This window comes from Sus scrofa, chromosome 4 (genome assembly GCF_054392235.1).
Source record: "Sus scrofa isolate SSC_HxYL_T2T_F1_AM1 chromosome 4, Sscrofa_HxYL_maternal_Yorkshire_Landrace_v2.0, whole genome shotgun sequence".
NCBI classification, from domain to species: Eukaryota; Metazoa; Chordata; class Mammalia; order Artiodactyla; family Suidae; genus Sus; species Sus scrofa.
The window spans coordinates 251,738-271,690 of record NC_139386.1 but is presented as its reverse complement, the minus strand read 5'-3'; the positions used below and the strand labels follow the sequence as shown (position 1 = coordinate 271,690).

The 19,953-nt window shown below is 51.6% G+C and overlaps 3 protein-coding genes and 1 long non-coding RNA gene across 6 annotated transcripts in view; 2 read left to right on the top strand and 2 right to left on the bottom strand.

Moving 5' to 3' along the window:
• The window catches only part of ARHGAP39 (Rho GTPase activating protein 39), a 78,416-nt gene extending 76,762 nt beyond the window's left edge, over positions 1-1,654 (bottom strand). For both annotated transcript variants that reach the window (XR_014843203.1, XM_085021393.1), the window contains exon 1: positions 9-1,654. The gene's annotated coding sequence lies outside the window, so the exon portion shown is untranslated. The remainder of the gene's footprint in view (positions 1-8) is intronic.
• Positions 1,655-5,381: 3,727 nt separating this feature from the next.
• ZNF251 (zinc finger protein 251) lies at positions 5,382-11,920 on the bottom strand. Of its 2 annotated transcripts, XM_085021479.1 has the most exons (5): positions 10,984-11,920; positions 10,839-10,871; positions 10,452-10,624; positions 10,048-10,155; positions 5,382-7,251 (listed from the first exon to the last, which is right to left on the bottom strand). In XM_085021479.1, exons 2-5 carry the CDS (start codon positions 10,868-10,870, stop codon positions 5,573-5,575), a joined length of 1,992 nt encoding a protein of 663 aa, XP_084877605.1. In that variant the 5' UTR covers position 10,871; positions 10,984-11,920; the 3' UTR covers positions 5,382-5,572. The 2 variants fall into 2 exon arrangements, with proteins under 2 accessions (XP_084877605.1, XP_084877604.1); XM_085021478.1 differs by having other exon boundaries at positions 10,452-10,584; positions 10,839-11,122.
• A 53-nt stretch (positions 11,921-11,973) lies between these two features.
• On the top strand, positions 11,974-16,088 carry LOC102158405 (uncharacterized). Its single transcript, XR_014843305.1, has 5 exons — positions 11,974-12,142; positions 12,233-12,435; positions 12,963-13,082; positions 14,947-15,045; positions 15,236-16,088. It is a non-coding gene; the product is annotated as an uncharacterized LOC102158405 (long non-coding RNA).
• Positions 16,089-17,679: 1,591 nt separating this feature from the next.
• On the top strand, positions 17,680-19,953 carry COMMD5 (COMM domain containing 5). Its single transcript, XM_003125430.6, has 2 exons — positions 17,680-17,735; positions 19,042-19,953. The coding sequence occupies exon 2, from the start codon at positions 19,099-19,101 to the stop codon at positions 19,771-19,773; it is 675 nt and encodes a 224-aa protein (XP_003125478.1). The 5' UTR covers positions 17,680-17,735; positions 19,042-19,098; the 3' UTR covers positions 19,774-19,953.

Here is a 19,953-nt window from a genome sequence, read left to right as displayed (position 1 = left end):
CATTTTACCTGTCATCCTGGTGTAATACCAAGGCTTGCCTGGTCCTCAGAGATCGTAAATCAGTTTCTTGATTATCGAAAACTCGTGCTCCATTTCCGTCATGTGGATCCTGTGTCCAGAGTCAAGCTTACCCGCCCGAGGCTGCTCCTCAGCCTTGCCCTTGTGCTGAGACGTCCCTATACTCCAGGAAGTGGTGCAGAATACCAGAGAGCCGGGCATAGGTGAGCTTGCCAAGGGCCTATCTGGTGTCAGCATGTGCCAGGATCTCACTCCTCTCTGAACATTTGCATTTCAGGAGAAGCTGGGGGATCTGGAATCACAACATGGGGAAGTGGGTCATGGAATTCAAACTTCAGTGGCCCTAAGCACTGATGGCCACTATGTCCATCTCCACAGCCGGGATCGGGCAACAGGTGCGCCACTGCCCCTAGCAGTCTCGCCATGGCTCCCCCAGACCGAGCCTGGGTGGTGTCTGCACGCACCTCCATCTTCATGTGTCCATTTTCTTTCCTCTCAAGGGTGGAGTCAGAGCTGAATGGAGTTTTCCTCAGACTTTCTCTAACGAGGTATCAGGTTTCTGCTAAGGTAAAATCACGTGCTCTTGCCCTTTGGGGAAGTAAGTGTCAGACAGATGAAGCTTTAGAACGACTTGAAACTGTTCAGCGCCACACCTACAGGCTCTTGTTTGGTCCTCACAGATGCTCATCCACACCCGTTCTGAGTGAAGGGGCGGGAATTACGGAAGCATGGGTTTTGGATGGATCTGAATTCCTTATTATGTAGTCGCCAACAGTTTCAGTAACCCTCATCCTTAGTTTTCTCACCTGTAAAATGGTCCTGTTAATATCTACCTGGTGCATGTGAGGCACTCAGCACAGCATGGCATGTGGCAGGCAGTCAAGGAGTGGCAGGTACTGTTATCATCACTTAATGCTCAAAGGCAGCAATAGTGTCATGCTCTGAATCAGTGACAAGACCCAGGTTCTGACTTACAGCTTCTGGGGTCGGGCTACCCAGAGATTTTATGTTTAACCGCACCCCCCGGAAGCATCCCAGGCACTGCCAGAATGGAGAGTTCTTTTTTCTACATGCATTACTTAGCTCTCATCCTCCACGACCCCAGCTAGTCCAGGAGGGTAACTGTGGAACCCAGTCCCATGGATCCTAATGCCCTGGCCACCAAGGTCTGACCCCACAGTTCTCAGACCTCCTCCTCCTCATCTGCACAGGCCTTAACCACCCCGGGGGGGCGGGGGCAAGGGGCAGGGCCTCTTCAAGTTGGGTGACCAAGTGTCCCAGCCGTAACAGTGCCCGTCCGGCGCCCACGTCTGTATCCAAGCCTGGAGTCAGTGCGCTAGCCGCTGGACACTCCCGGCAGGCCTCGTCCTCCGGCTCTTGGCGGTCGAGCCTCTCCCACCAAAAAACCAGTCCGGACATCCAGAGCCCGCCTCCATAAGACCTCACATCACACCGCGCCACCGGCACAAAGCCGCCTCCGCATTTCGGCAGCGGCGGCCGATCACGGAGCTGGGGGCCTAACGACCCCAAGTCCAGGGCTAAAAGACCACCTGCAGGGCGCCGGTCGACCCCACTGCGGGTCACTCAGCCACCGCGGAAGGCGGAGCGCTGGGCGGCCGAGCACCACCGAGTCGATGGTCTTCCCCGGTCCTAGAGCGGCGGGGGGGGGGGGGGTGCGCACGCGCAGGCCCCACCCCGGGCCACTTCCGGAGGCGCCGAAAGGCCGGCGCGCAGACGTCGCCCGGACCTTGGCTCGCTGTGAGCCGAGGGCCGCGCGGGCAGGTCTCCTGGAGGCGCCGCGTCCGGCGCCAGTGGTTGGTGAAGGGCTTCCCCTGTACGCACGGTCTCGGGAAGGCCCTCCAAATAAAGCTTAGTCTGGACTTGAAATCCTGTTTCTCCAGGTTGACTTCTCTAGCTCCTGCCGGACTCCCGGCGAGCCGCCCCGCTTACGTCCCGCCCCGCGTCCACCTTCTACGCGAGGGCGCCAGTCTTCAGACCTGGTCATTGCGGGTTGCTGTCCATGTTTTTGTTTACAGCCCGCTAGGCCGTGTGAGGGGTAGCTCCTTGTGGTTTGACCTGCGTTTCCCTGAGAACCAATTTTTTTTGGCCGCACCTGCGGCTGTGGAAGTTCCCGGGCCAGGGAATGGAACCGCGCCACTGTAGTGATAGCATAGGATGGTTAACCCTTTGTCCGCAAGAGACCTCCCCAGAAAGCTAATTAGGTTGAGCATCCTTTCACGTGCTTAGAGACTATCTGAATGACTTCTTTGCAGCGATCCTGTTCAAATCCCTGTCAATTTTTATTTTTATTTATTTTTTGTTTCTTAGGGTCGCCTCCACCGCATAGGTAAGTTCCCAGGCTAGGGGTTCAGTGGGAGCCAGGGGGGGATCCGAGCTGCCTCTGCAGCCTACACCACACCTCACCACAGCATTGCAGGATCCCTGAACCACCCAGGGAGGCCAGGAATCAAACTCGTGCCCTCATGGATACTAGTTGGATTTATTTCTGCTGAACCATGATAGGAACTGCTTTATTTAAATCATTTATTTCTATTTTTCAGCCACACTCACAACATACGGCAGTTCCGGCAGTTCCCAGATCAGGGATGGAATCTGAGGCGTAGCTGAGGCCTCAATGGATCCTTAACCTGTGGTGGGAAGGGGGAAAGGGCCTTCCCACATCAAAGGGAAGGGAACTGGCTGCACCAGCAACCTGGGCGCGCATGGCAGCCCTGCGACAATGTAGCATAACCTGTGTCCCTAAGCACAGGAGGATCTATAACTTTCTGCTCAAAATGTATAGAGTACCTTATAAGGGAGACAAAGAAACTTAGATGTAGCCAGAAAACAAGCCGGGAATATAAGGTGGTGCCCTGATGCGTTGGAGGCTCAGCCTCGATAGTAATCCACTAAGCCAGTGCCAGCAGGAATAAACACTGCTTCCTGGTAAAAAGCCTTGGTGTCTCATTTCTCTGTACATAAGCCCTGCTTACAAATCCATTGCACTCGGCTGGGGATCAAGCCTGCTGCAGAGACAACACCCAATCCTTAACCTGCTGCACCACAGCAGGAATTCCTAAACTTTGTATTTTGATATAATTTGAAGCTTATGGGAAAGTTACAATAATGCAGATAATTCCCACATAACCTTAAATCAGATTCACCAATTTTTAAACTTTCACCACTTTTACCATTTCTCATTTTTTCCTGAACTATTTATTTATTTTTTGTCTTTTTGCTATTTTTTGGGCCGCTCCCGCGGCATATGGAGGTTCCCAGGCTAGGGGTCTAATCGGAGCTGCAGCCACCGGCCTACACCAGAGCCACAGCAACGCTGGATCCGAGCCGCGTCTGCAACCTACACCACAGCTCATGGCAACGCCGGATCGTTAACCCACTGAGCAAGGGCAGGGATCGAACCCGCAACCTCATGGTTCCTAGTCGGGTTTGTTAACCACTGCGCCATGACGGGAACTCCCTTTTCCTGAACTATTTAGAAGTAAGTTGAATATATGGCTTGAAGAGCTGTCCTTTTCATAACTTCCTCCCTTCATTTGATCTTTCATTGCATTTCTCCCCCCCTTTTTTTTGGCAGGGAGGGGCAGGCATTTTCATTCTTAGTTTTGAAATATCTGATTCTAGGTGTTTTCCGTATCTCCAAAGCTTGTCTGTGGATCTCCACTTCAGCTTGGGATATTACAATTTCTTCTGCTCCTGCTGAACTTGAGGCACTTTGCCAGCCCTGCACTCCCGGCTCCATTTCCTCACCTCATAGAGACTGTCCAGCACCTCTGTGCAAGGAAGTGGATTTTTTCTAGTTTTTCTTTACACAGATGGCAGAGCACTCAGGGGCTTCAGTGCTGGATATGAGCTTATGTTCCCACTATCATACTGGAGGAAGTCAGGCCTCATGTATTGTCTCCACATAGGGAAGCCCCCCCCACCGCCCCGAACTGCTACAGCTTCATTTTCACGTTTGAAGCTCTGATTTCCATTTCTGTTTTTTAGTCCCTGGGTGCTGCCTCTCTCCCTGGTGCTTAACCATGACTTTTCCTATTAACACTCTTGTCCCAATAAACCTGGTATCAGTGATCACAATTTTCAAAAGTAGAGCTACTTGGCAGCCCCTGCCTTGCTAGCCCGAGGTGTTACTGACCAGGGTTTTTGGCCTCCCTAATCAATAGAAATTGGTAAGAGGTCAGACAAGAAATTCAGGCAAGTCTTTACTGGAGCTTCCGCTATAGCAGAAGGGAGCAAAACTGAGCAACAGGTTTCCTTGCTCACTCCCTGAGTGTGTGTGTGGGTGGGTGGGGGGTGGGGGGGGGTGGCAGTGAGCTGGTTCATTATATAGGAGCGCCCAGGGGTCAGGCTAGAGGGGTGGCTTAGGAGGCCTGCCCACCCTCTTGTTGGCCTTGTGTGCAGGGTGCATCTGTAGTACCCCATGTTTGCTCCTGACACAGTTTTTGGTCTTTTGGTATCTTGTTCATAATTCGCCCCTGCTGTGCATGCACACAGCTGTTCTCAGTCCCTTACAGTTACTTTGTATTGTGTTGCTTGAGGAGACATTTTTCAGGTGCAAGCCCTGAAGCAAAGGGTCCCAGGTCACACCTGCCTCAGCTACCCTCCTTGGCTAAACTGTAGAGCATCTTTATTTATTTATTTATTTATTTATTTTTGTCTTTTTGTCTTTTGTTGTTGTTGTTGTTGTTGCTATTTCTTGGGCCACTCCCAAGGCATATGGAGGTTCCCAGGCTAGGGGTTGAATTGGAGCTGTAGCCACCGGCCTACGCCAGAGCCACAGCAACGCAGGATCCGAGCCACGTCTGCAACCTACACCACAGCTCACAGCAACGCCGGATCATTAACCCACTGAGCAAGGGCAGGGACCGAACCCGCAACCTCATGGTTCCTAGTCAGATTCATTAACCACTGCGCCACGACGGGAACTCCTTTAGAGCATCTTGAAATTAAAAAATAAGCTTTCATTTTACAAATGCAAACACTGAGGTTCCAAGCGAGACAGGGACTCCCACCTGTGGGTTGGTCGGGTGATGAGCCATGCATGGCAGAGAATAAGGCTTGAACATACCCTGCTGGGCAGGTTTTCTGAACGCATTTAGAGGCAGATGTGTAGGACTGAAACTAAAAATCTCAAGTCAGGGCTTAAATAGGAAGGCAGAGACTCAGGGAAATATAGCAGGTAGGGCAGACAGAACTGATGGGTGAACTCGCTTCTCTTGTCCTGCACTCATACATTTTGAGTATCTGGTGGTAACCTGGGCACACAGTCACCTTCTAGCACAATGGTAACCTCTGCACAGAAAGCTTATTGTCCAGAATGAATTATTTACTTCCAAACGTAATGACTTAGATATCTGAACTGTTTATTTTGCTTTGCTATTAATATTTTGATCTTCTTACTTGACTTCCATGTTACCATCCTACCCAATACAAAATAGACAAATGCTGAACTGTTCCCCACATTTATCCCATTAAAAGTGTCTTTCTTGGAAAATCTTTTTACTATGAATAAAGTATCTTTCAGATTCATCATTTAAAGGTGTCTCTCGCACGTGGACTTGCTGATGCTGTGTGTCATGAGGTCTGGCTGAAGGTGCTCCCACACATGACAACAATAAGACCTCTCACCAGCAGGAGTTACCTCATATTCAGTAAGGGTTGAGCCCTGACTGAAGGAGTTTCCACAATCTTGACTTTTGTAGAGCTTCTCCCCAGCACCAGTTTTCTGGTGTTTGGTGGGTTGTGTGCTGGGACTGGAAGGTTTACAACGTTCATCACCCCTAAAGGATTTCTCACCAGAGTGAACCGTCCAATGCAGAACAAGGTTTGTGCCATGGCATCTGTCATACACAGAGTGTTTCTCTCCAGTGTGGATCCATCCACGTGGCCTATGGCTGGAGCCATGAACACAGGCTGCGGCACATTTTCTGCACTCGTGAGGGTTCTGCCTAGAATGAATTTTCTGATGCTGAGTCAGGGTGGACCTCCGGCTGAAGGCTTTCCCACAATCACCACATTCATAGGGCTTCTCCCCCGTGTGGACTCTGTGGTGCAGGACAAGCTGTGAGCTCTGACTGAAGGCTTTCCCACAGTCAGGGCATTGGTAGGGCTTCTCCCCACTGTGGACTCGCCGATGCTGAACAAGAGTTGAACTCCGACTAAAGGCTTTGCCACACTCAGCACAAACATAGGGTTTTTCTCCAGTGTGAATCCGTATGTGTTCAGTAAGATGGGAGTTAAAACCAAAAGCTCTACCACACTCAGTACATGCATAGGGCTTCTCACCAGTGTGAACCCTGTGATGGAGAAAAAGGCTTGAGCTCTGACTAAAGGTCTTGCCACACTGACTACATTTATGGGGCTTCTCCCCAGTGTGAATTCTCTGATGCTGAATAAGGCTTGAACTTCGACGGAAGGCCTTCCCGCACTGACTACATGCATGGGGTCTCTCCCCAGTGTGAATTCTCTGATGCTGTGCTAACTGCGGGTTCTGGCTGAAGGCTTTCCCACATGTGTTACATTTGTACGGTTTTTCTCCTGTGTGAGTTACACGATGTTGAATGAGAGTTGAGCTCCGACTGAAAGCCTTCCCACATTCACTACATCCAAAAGGTTTTTCCCCAGTGTGAATTCTCTGGTGAAGAAGGAGGTAGGAATGAAGACCGAACTTTTTCCCACATTCATTACATTTGAATGGTTTGTTTCCAGTGTGAACCTGCTGATGCAGAATAAGTCCTGAGCTGTGAGTAAAGGTTCGTCCGCATTGACCACACTCATATGGTTTCTCCCGAGGGTGATTCCTCTGGTGTTTACTTAGGTCTGAATTATATTTGAAGGTTTTGCTACAGATATCACATTTAAAACCTCTTTCTCCTGTTCTAGTTTTCTGAAGTCTAACAACATTTTGGTTCAGACTCAAGTTTCTATCAAATGTACCACATTTCTGGATTCTTTCTCCCGGAGATCTTTGCCTACACATGAAAATTTCTTTGCTGAAAACTCTCTTGTGAAGATGGGGTTTCTTCAAACTCTCCCCAAAAGGATTTCCCAGGTGTTCTTCTAGTTTATTCTCAATGTCCCAAGCTTTCTGTAACTTAGATGCTTGTGGATTACCCCTTGAGAATGTTGTTGATATCAATTCTGGTGTTTTCACTTCTTCAGAACATTTCTGGTTTAGAATGAATAACTCCTTCTCAGTCCCAATCACAGAATCTGTTACACAAAACATAACGGGAGAAACACACATCAGAAATAACATCCAAAGGAGTTCCTGTTGTGGCTCACTGGTAACGAATCTGACTAGCATCCATGAGGACATGGGTTCAATCCCTGGCCTTGCTCAGTGGGTTAAGGATCTGGAGTTGCTGTGGTGTAGGACAGCAGCTACAGCTCCAATATGACCCATAGCCTGGGAACCTCCACATTCTGCCGGTGTGGCCCTTAAAAGAGACCAAAAAAAGAAAGAAAGAAAATCCATAATCTATTAAAAGCTGCTACAGGAGTTCCCTAGTGGCTCAGTGGATTAAGGATCTTGTGTTGTCACTGCTATGGTACAGGTTCAGTCCATGGCCTGGGAATTTCCACATGCTTCAGGTACAGACAATAAATAAATAAATTTAGAAGAATACAGACAACCTTGGCAATACTCCCAGGTGGCTCCAGACCATGCAATAAAGCAAGTGTCACAATAAAGCAAGTCACACCAATTTCTTGGTTTCCTAGTACATGCGAAAGCCATATTCACACAATACCATATTCTATTAAGTGTACCACAGCATTGTGTCTAAGAAAACAATGTACATGCCTAAATTAAAAAATACTTGGGGAGCTCCCACTGTGGCACAACAGGATTGGCAGTGTCTTAGGAGCACTGGGATGCAGGTTTAATCCCCAGCCTGGCACAGTGGGTTAAGGATCTGGCATTGCTGCAGCTGTGACTTAGGTCATGACTGTGGCTCCAATCTGATCCCTGGCCCAGGAGCTCCATATGCCATGGGACCACCAAAAATGAAAACAAACAAACAAACAAAGAAAAAATCCCCAAATCTTGGGTGTTCCTGCTGTGGCATAGCAGGTTAATGGCCCATAGAAAGACATAACACATGCTCAAACTCCTTTCATGAGGTTAATACAACTTTGATACCAAAACTTGACAACAGTGTGAGAAAGAAAATTTTAAGGTTAATTTCACAATTATCAACCCAAAAACCCTAAATAAAACATTAACAAGAGCAATGAGATTCTGCATAGCACTGGGAACTATATCTAGTCACTTATGATAGAGCATGATAATGTGAGAAAAAAGAATGTATACATATATGTGACTGGGTCATCTTGCTGTGCAGTAGAAAATTGACAGAACACTGTAAACCAACTATAATAGAAAAAATAAAAATCATTATAAAAACAAACACGAGGAAAAGAAAAAATGAAAAAAAAATAAAACGAACAAACAAAAAACATTAACAAGGAGTTCCTGTTGTGGCGCAGTACAAACAAATCTGACTAGGAACCATGGGGTTGCGGGTTCGATCCCTGGCTTCGCTCAGTGGGTTAAGGATCCTGTGTTGCCATGAGCTGTGGTGTAGGTCATAGATGCAGCTCAGATTCTGAGTTGCTATGGCCACGGTGTAGGCCAGCAGCTGCAGCTCGATTTGACCCTCCTAGCCTAGGAACTTCCATATGCTGTGGGTGCGGCCCTAAAAAAATTAAAATAAAGAAAAAAATTTTAATAAAATTCAACACACATTTCCTTTTTTTGTTTTGGTTTGTTTTTAATGATCACATAAGCAGCTTAGGGAAGTTGTGCAACCCTAGGGAAAAAAAAAGAGGAATTAGAGGAACACTTGGGGGAGGAAACCAATTCATCTATAAATAGGAAAGAAAGTGGTATGGTATCAGCTCTATCTGGTCCCACAAGACTGCGGAACAGATCTACAAGTTATTCAAAAGAAGAAATGTGAGCCAAGGGTTTTAGGTCCAGCCAGGCTATCTTTCAAGCATAAAGGCCACATATGGTTCCTGCTTCTAAGTATGATGACAAACACACTGCTGGAATGGCCCCCCACGGCAGAGAAGAGCTATAAACGGGGACAAAGCACAAAAGGCAACCACCTGAAGGCGCTGGAATGGCCAAGTCACTGTGCGCTGTGGACGTGCACAGTCCCACAGGTTAAGTCCCTGCCCTGGCTACCAGCCTGAGGCTAAGTACACACTGACAATGCGCAGAGGCAGGGGCACAGGGAGTAAAACACACGGCACTTCTGGCTCCAGGAGCCAGAGATGGGAGCTGGGCACTGTGAACTCCAGAGACAATGGGAGATTCCGAGGAAGGACAGAGCCAGAAAAGCAGCCCCAAGCTCTTCACACCTGCATCACCAACCCCAGAACCACCCCCCCACAGAACAGACTCAAAGTGGCCCAGCTAAGAAAAGCGACCTGAAGGCACCAGAGTTTTCAGTTTAAGCTCAGCTATGAAAATTAGCTGTTAAAACAAAGAAAAACAACACTCTTCAGAGAAAAATAACACAATCCAGAATCTCCACTCCAAAATTAGCCAACACACAGAGTTCCTGTTGTGGCTCTGGGGAAATGAACCCAACTAATATTCATGAGCATGAGGGTTCAATCCCTGGCCTCACTCAGTGGGTTAAGGATCTGGCATTGCCATGAACTGTGCTGTAGTTTGCAGAGGCAGCTCAGATCTAGCGTTGCTGTGCCTGTGGCATAGGCTGGTTTGACCCCTAGCCTGGGAATTTCCATATGCCCTGGATGTGGCCCTAAAAAGCAAAAACAAAACAAAACAAAATTGCCTATACACAAAGAGCAAGCCGACACCCCCCCCCAAAAAAAAAGGTGTGCACGAGCTTGAGTGCACATGTTGTGCAATGTCTGCCTGAGATCACACCCAGGACTTGGGAATGAGGCTCCTCACCCAACCAGCCCCCTCTTCTAGCTCTGGAGGTGGCTGGGGAGATCACCCTAGCCAGCCCCCAACCCCCCTCTCACCTGTCCTGCTCAAAACCTCCTGTTGCTCAGCTCGTAGCAGACCCAGCACCCACCACTCTTCACCTTGCTCCAGCTGGGAGATCAGCTCTGGCTTAGACACAGGGAGTCCTGTGGAGGGGCAGGCACTGGGTGAGTGTGCGCAGGGGAGAGGGCATGGTCAGGGCAGGAGGGCTGAGAATGAGCACGGAAGAAGAATTCCCTGGTCAGGGGACCCAGGTGGCTATGGGCATCTCGAAGTGAAGTCTCTAGAACTGAGACAAAGGCAAGCACTCGCATGAGGAATATGCAGAGACCAGATTGGAACCTGGGGACGAGGGGCAGGACCCTCTTCTCTGAGCTCCAAACTGGCAAGCAGCGTCCCCAGCTCCCTAGAGGCCCCACCGTGAGCTGGCGGAGAGCCTCACCCAGCGAGGCCACGTGCCCGTAGTTCTCCAGCATCACGTCCCTGTATAGCGTCCGCTGGTCTGGGCCCAACTGCCGCCCTTCCTCCCAAGAGAAGTACACAGCCACGTCCTGGAAGGTCAGCGGCACCACCTCCTGCAACGACAGGTGGGTGCTGCCCGCGGGGCTGTGCCCACTGGGTGGACCTGTGGTGGTCAGCCAGAGGGCCAGCTGCCCTCTTCCGTCCTGAGACCCAGCTAGTCCCCCAGCAGCCCTCTGGCGGGGGGGGGGGGGGGGGGTTGGGGGTTGGATCCCAGAGCCCTGTCCTTGGGGTGCTAGGGCTCCTGGCTTCTCGGCGTGCTGGGCTCACCGCTCCAGAGGGGGGAGGACAGGGAGGAAGGTGAACTCACCTGGGGCGCCAGAAGCCAAGTGTGGCAGCCATCCTGGGGGAGTGGGATCTTAGGGAAGACTCGGGACCTGAGGGGGCAGCCCTGGCCCGGCCTCCCCCAGCTCACCGTCAAGGGGCAGAGGCCCACACCCAGACCCATTCAATACCATTCAGTCACTCCATTAGCTTCCAAGGGCCTGGTGAAGGACGGCAGAATTGGGTTCCTGGAGTGGCCTCCTGGGGCCACGCGTAAAGTCGCTCATAAACGTTGCGGGTCAGAGGCAATCACAAGCCAACGCGAGTCGGACTGGCCAGAATCCCACTGAAACTCCCTAGAATGGGGGAGCAAGGGCCCAAATGGCCCTCGTGGGCCCAGTGGGGCCGGGAGGTGAGGGTGCAAGCTGGCAGCTCCAGTGACCCAGCGTCCCAGGACAACCTGAAGCAAAGAACCGCACCCCACCAACAGGATGAGAGGACTGGGCGGCCGGGTGGGCTGAGCTACTGAGGGTGCAGCTGGAAGCCTGCGTCCTTCTCACCGCTTGGTCCCCAGCTTCCAAATCGGCCTCCCAATCCTGGCTGCTCCTTAGGCCAGGCTGCGGTCGCTTCCTCATTCTGCCAACAGACTCCCCTCCGACCTCTTCCCAGCCCTGCGGGCCCGGTGACTCCTCGGGTTCGCGAGCTCCGGCCGCCCGGGGCTACAGGCACAGCCCGCCGCTTCTCCGGCGCCCCCAGGCCATTGGGTGCCGACGCTCCGCGGGGCAGGCCTCCCCTGAAAGCTCCGCGCGGCGGCCCCTGGCCAACGCGACCCTGGCTGAAACCTCCCGAAGCTCCGCCCGGACGCACCTCGGTCCCCGGGGCCCGCCCACCGCACTAGAGCGCGCCCCGCCGGCAGGCGCCCCTCTAAGGCTCGCGCCCCAGGCGAGCGCACGCGACCGGCTTGCACACCTGCGCGCACCGGTCAGCCCGCGGCGGGGCAGGGCCGCCCGGGCCGCGCTGCGCACGCGCAGGACGCCCCGCCCCGCCGGGTGGCCGCGGAGGGCGCCGCAGCCGGTGCCCCAGGACGGCCCACGGGGACGATCCGGCCGGAAGCGGCCGCGTGGTCCCGGCCCCGCCCTTCCGGGCGGCCGGGGTTCAGCGGACCCGTCCCGCTATGCCTTGCTCTTGGCTCCGGGCTGGGCGGAGGTTCGAGTCGGACCCGCTCTGCCCTCCTCTCCGTCTCCAGGGCCGCACGTGTCGCCGGATCGCTCCAGTCCGGCGGCGGGGCTCACTCAGCTGCGTTCCTGTCGGTAACGAGCACAAGCTCGCAAATAAGGACGCAGAGTGAAGGTGTTTAAATCACACCTGTCACTCGGAGGAGGAAGGGACGGGGTAAGGGTAGGGACGTTAGGTGACACCGAGGACCCTCTTGTCTTCCAGACGCGCTGCTGGAATCAGGCCACCGGTTCAGGTCTGAGCTCGAGGCAGTCAGGTAGCAGGAGGATATCCAAAACTTTAAACACCGTGCAGAGACGTCACACGGGATTAAAACGCTGCCAGGCTGGAGAGTGTGTTGCTGCTGGCGGGGTCTGATGAGCAGTCTTGAAATCAATGCAGCCGAGTATGCAGCCCCATGAGATCAGGTAGTACTAGTGCTGTGTTTTGTCCACTAGGAAACCACCAGCCTTACAGCAGCGGCAGGAGCGTAGGAAGCATTCTGTAAATACTGGGTGAGCACTTGGATAAAAGGATAAAAGGCTGAAAGGAAGCACATCACTCTAGTTTTAAGACTGCAAAGTACATATTTGATTGCCTTATTTTCTGAGGCTTTCTGAATTGATACACCTCCAGCTTATAGGGTTGCCAATTGCCGGGCAAACAGTCCATGCATAACAGCACAGCAGGTGACAGGATCACGACCACATTTCTGTAGATTCCCTCAGCAAGGAGCACAAATGACAGATCATTTATTTCTTAGGCTCCTCAGACCCACAAGATGACAGGAAGCACAGACAGCAGATTCCTCTGTTGCTTGGCATCAACTCCAAACCAAACTACCTCCAGGCAGCTTTGCTCTGCAGCTGTACCCCAAGGGAAACAAAATGGAAAGTCCAGTAAAGACGGCATCACAGTTGATTCTACAAGATTGATTGTCTTCCTTTGTTTCCAGGGAGCCTCCGGCATTCTGCCAAGACTCAGCTCAGGCTGCAACTCAGCCTTGGCCACATGGCCAGTGTGGAAATGTACAGAGCTGTTCCCTGCACTAATGACCTCCCTTTTGCTAAAACCAGTGCGTGCGTTTTATTATTTTTTTAAGTTATCATGTTATTATAATTAATTTTCGTCTTTTTTTGTGTGTGTCTTTTTGCTATTTCTAGGGCCGCTCCCGCGGCATATGGAGGTTCCCAGGCTAGGGGTCGAATCGGAGCTGTAGCCACCGGCCTACGCCAGAGCCACAGCAACGCGGGATCCGAGCCGCGTCTGCAACCTACACCACAGCTCACGGCAACGCTGGATCCTTAACCCATTGAGCAAGGCCAGTAATCGAACCTGCAACCTCATGGTTCCTAGTTGGATTCGTTAACCACTGAGCCACGATGGGAACTCCCCTTCTTTTTTTTTTTAATGGCACACAACAGCATACAGAAGTTTCCAGGCTAGGGATCAAATCAGAGCTGCAGCACCACAGCTCACAGCAATGCCAGATCCTTGACCCACTGAGCAAGGCAAGGAATTGAACCCATGTCCTCATGGATATTAGTCAGGTTCATTACCACTGAGCCGCAATAGGAACTCTGACGCATATTTTAGTGTTCATCTTATTCTACCTCTCAGAGATAATTGACACAATGGACCTACTATCCTTTTTTTAAAAATAACTTTTAGGAGTTCCCTTGTGGCACAGTGCGTTAAGTGTCCAGCATTGTCACTGCAGTGGCCCAGGTCGCTGCTGCAGTATGGATTCAATCCCTGGCCCAGGAACTTCCATATGCCTTGGATGTGGTCCAAAACAAACAAACCCTTTTTGGTCATTGGTTAATAAGCATACATAAAAATGTGCAAAAAGGAGTTCCCCTCTGCGGCGCAGTGGGTTAAGGATTCAGTGTTGCCACAACTGTGGTGTAGCTCCCAGCTGCAGCTCAGATTTGATCCCTGGTCTGAGAACTTCCGTGTGCCAAGGGTGCAGCCGAAAAAGGAAAAAGACACGTACGGACATTATAAATGTACAGTTTCATAAATTGTCCCAAAGTGAACCCCACCCAGTTAAGAAACAGAAGATGAATAGGACTCAAAGGAGTTCCCTGGTGACACAGTGCGTTAAGTCTGGTGTCACTACTATGGCTCTGGTTACTGGTATGGCACAAGTTTGATCCCTGGCCCCAGAAATTTTTTATGCTGTGTGCACAGACAAAATATAAAAAAATTTTTTTTAATTAGCCAAACTCATAGAAACAGTAAAATGGGGAGAGTTGGAGGGATGCTGGTGGTTGGAAGAGGGTGAAATGGGGAGGTGACGGTCAGAGGTTACAGTTTCAGTTATACAAGAGAAATAAGTTCCAGAAATATACAGCATTGTACAGATAACAATACTGCACTGTACACTTGAAGTTGTCTAAGAGGATAAAACTTACATGTGTTCTTCACACATAAGTAATAATAATAAAGGGGCAGGAGGAAACGCTGGGAGGTGACGGACATGTTTATTTGTGGTAGTGGTGTTGGTTTCATGGCCGTACACTTGTCTGCAAACTCATCGAGTTGTATGCATTAAATATGCGCAAGTTTTTACATGTCAATCATAACTCAGTAAAGTGGAGTTGTAATAATAACAACAACAAAATTCACATGCCATGGGGTGGCCAAAAAAGAAAACAAAGCAAAAACAAAAACTAAACACACACCTGTTCTGATCCAGGAAATTCATTCCTAACCATTTAACAAAGAGAAATGAAAACATACACAAAAGACTTCTACATGAAAGTTCACAGCAGCTCTATTTATTTTTATTTTTTTTATTTTTTGTCTTTGTCTTTTTAGGGCCGAAACCAAGGCATATGGAGGTTCCCAGGCTAGGGGTTGAATCAGAGCTATAGCTGCCAGCCTATGCCACAGCCACAGCAATGCCAGATCCAAGCCACATCTGTCTGTTCTAGGACAAAATGGAAGAGATTGCTGACAGCCGGCAACAGCATGAAAGAATCACATTATGTGGAGCTGGACCCGAAGAGCATATACTATTTATCTTCATTTAGGTTAAGTTCCAGGAAAGCCAAAGCTAACCTGTACGGAAATTATGGCCTAAGCGTCCTGGGGAGCAGTGGGAGGTCTGACTAAACCCAGAGCCTGGAGTACACCAGGGGCTTATCTGCTGAGGGGGGCTGGGCAGCCTTTGGCATAAACGAGCCTGTTCAAGGCTGAGCTCTTCCCTCACTGTGCTCACAGGCAGAGAGGTTCTGACGGACCCAGCCTGGGTCAGGGTCCTACAGTCCAGGCCATCAGTCCCTGATGCTGAGATCCTCTGAGCCACCACGTTCTCATCATAGGACACTGGAACAGATAACATGAGAGGGGCCAGCCACTTTGGTCTGGACGTCCACCAAGCCTTTTCCATACCCGTGCCTGTCTGATGCTTTGGCCTCTTTCCCGCTTCAGCTGGACAGCTTTCACTCATCACAGTATTTTGCAAGTTCCCCTATGTCCTAGCATGCCAGTACTCCACTCTTCTTTGTTGCTGAATGCTGTTCCATTGAGGGGATAGAACACAATATGCTCATGCATTTGCCAGCTGATGTACATTTGTGTTTTTATATCTTTGGTTATTATGAATAATGTTGCTAAGATTTTTATGCAAGATTTTGTATGAACATATCTTCATTTTTCTTGTGCATATAACCAGGGATGGAATTGCTGGGCTATATAAATATTTCCAAGTTTTTTAAAAGTTAAAAATTTTTTTTCCCATTATAGCTGGTTTACAGTGTTCTGTCAATTTTCTACTGTACAGCAAGGTGACTCAATTACACATACATGTATACATTCTTTTTTCTCCCATTATCCTGCTCCATCATAAGTGACTAGACATAGTTCCCAATGCTACAGAGCAGGATCTCATTGCTCATCCATTCCAAAGGCAACGGTTTGTGTCTATTGACCCCAGACTCCCAGTCCATCCCACTCCCTCCTCCTCCCCCTTGGCAACCCCAAGTCTGTTCTCCATGTCCATGATTTTCTTTCCTGTGGAGAGGTTTGTTTGTGTCGTATATTAGATTCCAGATATAAGTGAGATCATATGGTATTTGCCTTTCTCTTTCTGACTTACCTCACTCAGTATGAGTCTCTAGTTCCATCCATGTTGCTACAAATGGCATTATTTTGTTCTTTTTTATGGCTGAGTAGTATTCCATTGTGTACATATACCACATCTTCTTAATCCATTCATCTGTCAATGGACATTTAGGTTGTTTCCATGTCTTGGCTATTGTGAACTTTTTTTTTTTTTTTTTTTGTCTTTTTGCCATTTCTTTGGGCCACTCCCACGGCATATGGAGGTTCCCAGGCTAGGGGTTGAATCGGAGCTGTAGCCCCCAGCCTATACCACAGCTCACGGCAACGCCAGATCGTCAACCCACTGAGCAAGGGCAGGGATCGAACCCACAACCTCATGGTTCCTAGTCGGATTCGTTAACCACAGCGCCATGACGGGAACTTTTTTTTTTTTATAGTGAACATTTTTAACCTTTTAAGATACTGCAAAACTCTTTTCCAGTGTAGCTGGACCACTCTCCCCTCCCACCAACCATGTAGAAGGGTTTCATTTTGTCCATGTCTTCCCAACACTTGTTATTTGTCTTAGTCTGTTTGGGGTACTATAATGAAATACTACAGATTGGGTGGGTAATAAACAACAGAAACTAACTTCGCACAATTTTGGAAACTGGAAGTGTGATATCAGGAGGCAGCATGGTCAGATTCTAGTGAAAGATAGCTACCGGGCTGCAGACTGCCGAATTCTGATGGTGTCTTCATACAGTGGAAAGAGCTAGTCAGCTCTCTGTCTCTTTCTCTCTCTTTTTTTTGTTCGTGTTGAAGTATATGGAAATTCCTGGGCCAGGGATCAAACTGGAGCCACAGCAATGACAATGCCAGATCCTTCACCCACTGACTCCTGTGGTCTCTTCTGAAGGGACACTAAGACCATGCATGAGGGCTCCCCTCCTGACCTGAGTGCCTCTCCAAGGCCTTATCTCCAAACACCATTACAGTGGGATTAGGGTTTCAACATAGGAATAAACATTCAGTTCAATGTGGGAACTCCTCACTGATTTCTTAAAACACCTCTTTACTGGCGTTCCCCGGTGGTGCAGCCCCAACGAATCCGACTAGTACCCATGAGGACGGCTGTTCTATCCCTGGCCTCACTCAATGGGTTAAGGATATGCGTTGCCCGTGAGCTGTGATGTAGGTCACAGACACAGCTACATTCCGCGTTGCTATGGCTGTGGTGTAGGTCTGCTATAGCTTCAATTCGACCGCTAGCCTGGGAACCTCCATATGCCGAGGGTGCCGCCCTAAAAAAGCAAAAAAAACCAAAAAACCCCAAACCCCACCACCTTATTGAGACGAATGCACACCCTATTCAATTCAGTCATTCAAAGCGTACAGCAGAGAGGCGAGGTACGCTCACAATCACCGTGCAGCCGCCCCCCCAGGCCACGGCCGTGCTCTTCCCCTCTCCCGCCGCCACCAGACACGCAGAGAAGGGCGGAAGCGCGCCTTGCCCACCGGGATCCCCAGGAGGAACCCGGAGGCCTAGGCCCCGCCCTTCCGGCCGCGGGTCCCGGGGGCGGGGCCACCCGCCGGTCTAGAGCCGCCCGGAAGTGCCTCCGGGTCGCTTCCGGAAGCCGGGCCTCCCTGCCGCTCTTTGCTCTGCACCGCTCGCCAGGTGTGTGGGAGGCGCGGGCGGCGGGACTGGGAGTGGGTGGCCCTGCCGCGCGGGGCGGCGGACTCGTGCAGGTCCCTTGGCCGCCGGACGCTCTGGAGGCAATCGGCCTGTCCGGCAGGTCGGGGCGGGACCCGAGCGCGCTGACCGCGGCCGGGGCGCGGCGGCTCGGGCGCGCTTGGGTGGCCGCCCAGGCGCGCTCCTTCCTCCAGGCCGGCGGCGGGGCAAGGGTCGGCTGAGGGTAGCGGGCTGGCCTCCGGGGAGCCGGGCCTGAGCGTCAGGTGGCGGGCAGTAAAATGCTCTCCCGATCCTGGCCGGGTCCCCAGGGAGAACCCTCGCGTTCTGGCACTGGGCGGTAGTTGACAGCCAGCATTAGGGGCCTGGCCTTCCGGTGGGAGTGGGCTGCGGCGAAGCCAGTGGAGAGTTCCCTGTGCCCCCGAGCTCCGCCCCCGGCCCCCCAGGCCCCCTTTCCGCTGCGCTGTGAGGACCAAGGGCTGTGATGGGCTTGTGACCGCCCTCCTCCAGCACCCAGGCGATTATTATGGGCGGTGCTCTCGTGCATAGGCACGTGTTGGAGTTGGTCACTGAGACGAGCTCTTCCTTCAGGGACTGCACCTAAAGTTTGTTGTCACACGCCCCTCAGCCCCTCCTACCCTGGGGGTCGCCGTCTGGTCCCCTCATGCTGTGGTGAAAACAGCAGGGACTTCTGAGTAGATGAGCCTGGGTTCTAGTCCTTGACTCGGGCATTTGTTTGAGCCTAGATTTCCTCGTTGGTAGGTTGAGAACAATAACCTGCTCTTGCAGAGTCGTGAGGCTCGCAGGTGGAATAGTTAGTAGACTGGTCCTGGAGTCATCTGTGGTAGCGGCAGTGGCTTTTGTGTCATTGTATTCTCTGGAAACCCCCCCCCCCCACACACACACACCTTTTTTCGGCTGCCCTCTGGGTATGGAGTTCCCCGGGCAGGGATCAGATCTGAGCCACATCAGTTTGACCGCAGCTGCAACAACCCGGATCCTTTAACCCACCGTGTCGGACTGGGTGAGGATAGACTCTTCATTCTGGCGCTTAAGAGACGCCGCCCATCCCGTGGAGCCACAGCAGGAACTCCTTTCTGGACCTTTTTTCTCCTTCATTCTTTCATCTGTTATTTATTTGAACTTATGCGTGCTCCCCTGTGGTTCGGTTCTCTTGCTTGTCTCCTGCCGACGTCTGATGTCAGCATTAGGCAGGTGGAGAGCATATTGGTCCTCATTTGCTGGCCCAAAGGCCATGGGAGTCACTGGGCTTCTCTCCCACACCTCTTTCCAGGCACTTGCAGCTGGGAGCTCTCCTCTGGGCTGGCTGATCAAAGAGCAGGAAGCAGCGATGTCTGCTGTGGGTTCTGCAGCTCCATACCTGCATCACCCTGCTGACAGTCACAGTGGCCGGGTGAGTTTCCTGGGGACCCAGCTGCCCCCAGAGGTGGCATCCATGCTGCGGCTCCTGGGAGACCTGGACAGGGGCACGTTCAGAAGATTGTTGAAGCTGGTGGTCAGCAGCCTGCAGGGAGAAGACTGCCGCGAGGCTGTGCAACGCCTCAGGGCTGGTGCAGACCTGCCTGAGGAGCGACTGGGTGCCCTGATTGCTGGCATACACACCCTGCTCCAGCAGGCCCTCCGGCTGCCCCCGGCCAGCTTGAAGCCTGATGCCTTCAAGAACCAGCTCCAGGAGCTCTGCATCCCCCAGGACCTGGTTGTGGACTTGGCCAGTGTGGTGTTTGGGAGCCAGCGGCCTCTCCTTGACTCTGTGGCCAGGCAGCAAGGAGCCTGGCTGCCCCACGTTGTCGACTTTAGGTGGAGGGTGGACGTGGCCATCTCCACCAGCGCCCTGACCCGCTCCTTGCAGCCGAGCGTCCTGATGCAGCTGAAGCTTTCGGATGGATCCGCACACCTCTTCGAGGTCCCCACGGCCAAGTTCCAGGAGCTGAGGTTCGCCGTGGCCCTGCTCCTGAAAGAGATGGCCGACCTGGAGAAGAGATGCGAGCGCAAACTGCAGGACTAACCCTCCCCCGCCAGTCCCCTTCTGGTCACCCCGGGGACAGCTGGCTCAGACGCTGTCTCCAGAACGAAGCCCGGCCCCCACCCTCAGGAGGCCCTCCAGTGAGAGCGTTGGGTGAAACCACATCATTCTCTAAATGGAGGACATTTCTTTTTTTTGGAAGTAAAGCGACTATGAAAACCA